General features: G+C 54.3%; 1 protein-coding gene across 4 annotated transcripts in view; it reads left to right on the top strand.

Annotated features, from left to right (window-relative positions):
* Positions 1-2,853: 2,853 nt before the first annotated feature.
* The window catches only part of LOC143766826 (uncharacterized), a 37,386-nt gene continuing 34,239 nt past the window's right edge, over positions 2,854-6,000 (top strand). For 2 of the 4 annotated variants that reach the window (XM_077254805.1, XM_077254804.1), the window contains exons 1-6: positions 2,854-3,230; positions 4,112-4,261; positions 4,391-4,570; positions 4,653-4,776; positions 4,860-4,954; positions 5,153-5,243. In XM_077254805.1, the coding sequence (XP_077110920.1) occupies positions 3,114-3,230; positions 4,112-4,261; positions 4,391-4,570; positions 4,653-4,776; positions 4,860-4,954; positions 5,153-5,243 (757 nt within the window). In that variant the 5' untranslated portion in view covers positions 2,854-3,113. Of the gene's footprint in view, positions 3,317-4,111; positions 4,262-4,390; positions 4,571-4,652; positions 4,777-4,859; positions 4,955-5,152; positions 5,244-6,000 lie in introns of all 4 variants that reach the window. The other 2 variants (XM_077254807.1, XM_077254806.1) reach the window with 1 other exon arrangement.

Below are 6,000 nucleotides of genomic sequence, written 5' to 3'. Positions count from 1 at the left end.
GCAAGACATGATGTCCCAGTTGTGTTCAATCAGATTCAGGTCTGGGGAAGGGGCGGGCCAGTCCATAGCTTCAATGCCTTCATCTTGCAGAACTGCTGACACACTCCAGCCACAAGAGGTCTGGCATTGTCCTGCATTAGGCGGAACCAGGGGCCAACCGCACCAGCATATGGTCTCACAAGGAGTCTGAGGATCTCATCTCGGTACCTAATGGCAGTCAGGCTACCTCTGGTGAGCACATGGAGGGCTGTGTGGCCCTCCAAAGAAATGCCACACCACACCATTACCGACCCACTGCAAACTGGTCATGCTGAAAGATATTGCAGGCAGCAGATCTCTGTCCATGGTGTCTCCAGACTGTCACGTCTGTCACATGTGCTCAGTGTGAACTGTTATGACCCCAATGGCAGAGGGTCTCAGAAATAAATACCAAGTCTGCAAACACAAAACCAGCTCATAGGGCAGTGGTAACTGGGCTGACCGTATATCTAATCTCGCACCTCGCACACACGCGGCTCCGCTCCGCACACCTCGTACACACGCGGCTCCGCTCCGCACACCTCGTACACACACGGCTCCGCTCCGTACACGTCGTACATACATGGCTCCGCTCTGTACACCTCGTACACACACGGCTCCGCTCCGTACAACTCGTACACACACGGCTCCGCTCCGTACACCTAGTACACACACGGCTCCGCTCCGTACACCTCGTACACACACGGCTCCGCTCCGTACAACTCGTACACACACGGCTCCGCTCCGTACACCTAGTACACACACGGCTCCGCTCCGTACACCTCGTACACACACGGCTCCACTCCGTACACCTCGTACAGACGCGGCTCCGCTATATAGACCTCGTACACACACGGCTCCGCTCCGTATACCTCGTACACACATGGCTTCACTCCGTACACCTTGTACACACACGGCTCCGCGCCGTTAACCTCGTACACACACGGCTCCGCTCCGTACACCTCGTACACACACGGCTCTGCTCTGTACACCTCGTACACACACGGCTCTGCTCTGCACACCTCGTACACACACGGCTCTGCTCCGCACACCTCGTACACACACGGCTCTGCTCCGTACACCTTGTACACACACGGCTCCTCTCCGTACACCTCGTACACACACGGCTCCGCTCCGTACACCTCGCACACACACGGCTCCGCTCCGTACACCTCGTACACACACGGCTCCGGTCCGCACACCTCGTACATACACGGCTCTGCTCCGTACACCTCGTACATACACGGCTCTGCTCCATACATCTCGTACACACACGGCTCCGCTCCGTACACCTCGTACACACACGGCTCCGCTCCGTACACCTAGTACACACGGCTCCGCTCCGTACACCTCGTACACACACGGCTCCGCTCCGTACACCTCGTACACACACGACTCTGCTCTGTACACCTCGTACACACACGGCTCTGCTCTGCACACCTCGTACACACACGGCTCTGCTCCGCACACCTCGTACACACACGGCTCTGCTCCGTACACCTTGTACACACACGGCTCCTCTCCGTACACCTCGTACACACACGGCTCCGCTCCGTACACCTCGCACACACACGGCTCCGCTCCGTACACCTCGTACACACACGGCTCCGGTCCGCACACCTCGTACATACACGGCTCTGCTCCGTACACCTCGTACATACACGGCTCTGCTCCATACATCTCGTACACACACGGCTCCGCTCCGTACACCTCGTACACACACGGCTCCGCTCCGTACACCTAGTACACACGGCTCCGCTCCGTACACCTCGTACACACACGGCTCCGCTCCGTACACCTCGTACACACACGACTCCGCTCCGTACAACTCGTACACACACGGCTCCGCTCCGTACACCTAGTACACACACGGCTCCGCTCCGTACACCCACGGCTCCGCTCCGTACACCTCGTACATACACGGCTCTGCTCCGTACAACTCGTACACACACGGCTCCGCTCCGTACACCTCGTACACACACGGCTCCGCTCCGTACACCTCGTACACACACGGCTCCGCTCCGTACACCTCGTACATACACGGCTCCGCTCCGTACACCTCGCACACACACGGCTCCGCTCCGTACACCTCGTACACACACGGCTCCGGTCCGCACACCTCGTACATACACGGCTCCGCTCCGTACACCTCGTACATACACGGCTCTGCTCCGTACACCTCGTACATACACGGCTCCGCTCCGTACACCTCGTACACACACGGCTCCGCTCCGTACACCTCGTACACACACGGCTCCGCTCCGTACACCTCGTACACACACGGCTCCGCTCCGTACACCTCGTACACACACGGCTCCGCTCCGTACACCTCGTACACACACGGCTCCGCTCCGTACACCTCGTACACACACGGCTCCGCTCCGTACACCTCGTACACACACGGCTCCGCTCCGTACACCTCGTACACACACGGCTCCGCTCCGTACACCTCGTACACACACGGCTCCGCTCCGTACACCTCGTACACACACGGCTCTGCTCTGTACACCTCGTACACACACGGCTCCGCTCCGTACACCTCGTACACACACGGCTCCGCTCCGTACACCTCGTACACACACGGCTCTGCTACATCCACACTGTAGGCCCCTCCTGACCTCACACATAAACTTCCCCTCATCCAGCACCATAACAACCAGCAGAGTCCTGCATACACTGAGGCCCTGATCACGTGACCCCTGACTCCTCCCCTCCTGTGACCTCATCACAGGTCCTGTGTGCACAGAGCCGCCATCCGGATGTTGTGCAAAAGCTGCAGAGAAAGTTACCCGCACTTGACAACCCGAGCGTCACTCTGGAAGTGACACGCAGGGAACGCCGGGAAATGTAGTATCGTGACTCTGTGAGCGGCACGGGACGGCAGGGGGCGGGGCCTCCTGCGGCTGCGCAGTAGGGGGGCAGCACACTGGCTGGTGAGAGCTGGAGCCGCCGGCCGCACAGTGCGGTCAGGACACGGCAGGGCTCTGTGTTTTCCCGGGTGAGCCTGGGCTGTATGGCCGCTGCCTGCCCCTGTAATGGCGGCTTCTCTGCCTGTACTAAGTCAGGGCACGCCCCCAGTGTGACACGTCCCGGAAATGATGTCACACCTGGGAGGAGCCGCACAGTTTAGTGTTGGAGAGCTCCTTCCACCCCTTGGGTTCCCGGTGTGCGGCTCTGCAGGTGGAGTCTGCGCAGTCCTCGTCCTCCTCCATGTAGGGGATTCCTCCTATATCGCCTCCATACTCCGCCCCCTCACTATAGCGCTTATTCACACCTGGGAGTACTGGCTGTGTCTGCAGTGAGTGCGTTTTCCTCTTTGTCTCCAGACAGTAATGTCCTCCCCTGTGTACCGGCCGCTGTAAGAATTCTCCCTTCTTCCCCCACATGGTAATATTCCCCTATTCACCTACAGGGGCCATAAGTCCTTCTATGTGGCCCTAAATAGTATTATTGGCCCCTGTGTGTCCCCATATATTACTACTGGCCCCTGTGTGCCCCCATATATTACTACTGGCCCCCGTGTGCCCCCATATATTACTACAGGCCCCCGTGTGCCCCCATATATTACTACTGGCCCCCGTGTGCCCCCATATAGTACTACTGGCCCCCGTGTGTCCCCATATATTACTACTGGCCCCCGTGTACCCCCATATATTACTACTGGCCCCCGTGTGCCCCCATATATTACTACTGGCCCCCGTGTGCCCCCATATATCACTACTGGCCCCTGTGTGCCCCCATATATTACTACTGGCCCCCGTGTGCCCCCATATATTACTACTGGCCCCCGTGTGCCCCCATATATTACTACTGGCCCCCGTGTGCCCCCATATATTACTACTGGCCCCCGTGTGCCCCCATATATTACTACTGGCCCCCGTGTGCCCCCATATATCACTACTGGCCCCTGTGTGCCCCCATATATTACTACTGGCCCCCGTGTGCCCCCATATATTACTACTGGCCCCTGTGTGCCCCCATATATTACTACTGGCCCCCGTGTGCCCCCATATATTACTACTGGCCCCCGTGTGCCCCCATATATATAACGAAGGATTGTTATGATGTTCCATCAGCTCATCTTCTCATTCAGGTCTCTACAATATCGGATCCTCTCAGTGAAGATCTTTTACAAAAGAAAATTGTCCTGATTTACCCATCAAAGATGGATATGGACAGAGACAAGATGGCGGAGAGGATATTACACCTCACCCTAGAGATCCTCTTCCGGCTTACTGGAGAGGTGAGAGATTCTGATGACGTCACATTACATCATTCTTATCTATGGGAATAACAGATGGACAGAACTGGAGAGGTGAGGACTCTGGAAATGTCTGTAGTGAGGTTTATTAATGTGTCTCTCCATTACCAGGATTACACAGTGGTGAAGAAGACCTCTAGTGATCGCTGTCAGGACCCTGTGTCTGAGGGATGGGGAAGACCCCTGAGCCCAATCACGGGGCCTCCACCTCACCTCCTGATCCATGAGGACATCAATGACCAGAAGATCCTAGAACTCACCTACAAGATGATTGAGCTGCTGACTGGAGAGGTGACACTGCTGGGAATGCTGGGACATTATACAGTAACACTATGAAGGGATCGGGGGATGACGGTATCATTGTATGTGTCAGGTTCCTATAAGGTGTCAGGATGTCGCTGTCTATTTCTCCATGGAGGAGTGGGAGTATTTAGAAGGACACAGAGATCTGTACAAGAACGTCATAATGGAGGTTCCCCAGCCCCTCACATCTCCAGGTAATAGACAGGACTAAATACACACAGCCTATAATTATCTGTATGTAAAGAATGAATTCACTCCCTGTATGTGTTTCCTCCAGATCTATCCAGTAAGAGGACAACACCAGAGAGATGTCCCCGTCCTCTTCCACAGGACTGTAACCAAGAAGATCCCAATGCTCCTCAGGATCATCAGGTAGATGGAGAGAAGGTGTCAGGAGATCTCCCCTATGATGTGTAGACGCCGGTGAAGGTCTTTTACTCAGTCTTGTTTTATCCACCAGTATTATATGTTTTATACTTGTGTAATGAGAACGGTGGAGATGGCAGGATTACGGCTGATCATAGATGTGACTTCTCCATCTGTCGGTGACTTTTATAATATTTGTTTCAGGGTGAAGATCTGACCCATATTAATACTACAGAGACACATGTGAGGGGGGATGAGTGGTGTAAAGAGAAGATTCCTACATATGACTACCCAGGTGAGTAGTAACCACTAAATGCAGAGAGGTCACAGATTCTTCTCAGTCACCGGCTGTGGCTGCTTTATCGGTGGTGTAGTCCGGCCGTATTACCATGATCACCATTTTGCCTCTAGACCACAACATTCTCCTCCACCCAAAACTGTTCTAATGACTTTGGTCATTGAGAGCCCTTTTCTATAGAACTTACAACCTGGTAGATCCACCTACCCCCTGGGTTTAGGGGATGCTGTTACCTGCCCAGATCTGTGATCTATAAAGCCAAATGACAGCGTACGTAGAATGTGCTGACAAGATAGAAAATCACTTGGAGAAAACTATTATGATGGTCCTGTAAGAGAAAGCGGAGGGTAATGATGCTGTTGGCTTCCTAGAACCCTGAGATCTTATCGGATGAATCTCCCTTCTCTCCCTTCTGTGCTGCTGAATGTGATCATATGGTCCCTACAAGACCAGGTCCAGTCTTTCTGGCCAAACTTCACTTTTATGGTCGACAACATTAAATGTGCAGTGAGGCCAAGTGTGAATTTCTGGACAATAACAGAGTTTCCCTTTATCCTGACTTTTCAATTTGCATTAAAACCGACTAACTTCCAGGAGGATTGTGATAATCTACATAAACCCATCACACCGGTGCCATGATATATCTCTGAGCTGTGCGTGGCTGATGGCTGTAATATACATTTATTCCCGCCTGCAGGAGATGTGTTGGCTCCAGCCCTGGTTTCATGGATTCGCTCCACCTCATAAATTACAT

Source organism: Ranitomeya variabilis, chromosome 4, assembly GCF_051348905.1.
Source record: "Ranitomeya variabilis isolate aRanVar5 chromosome 4, aRanVar5.hap1, whole genome shotgun sequence".
In the NCBI taxonomy this organism is placed as follows: domain Eukaryota; kingdom Metazoa; phylum Chordata; class Amphibia; order Anura; family Dendrobatidae; genus Ranitomeya; species Ranitomeya variabilis.
This window is presented reverse-complemented; position numbering and strand designations above follow the sequence as displayed.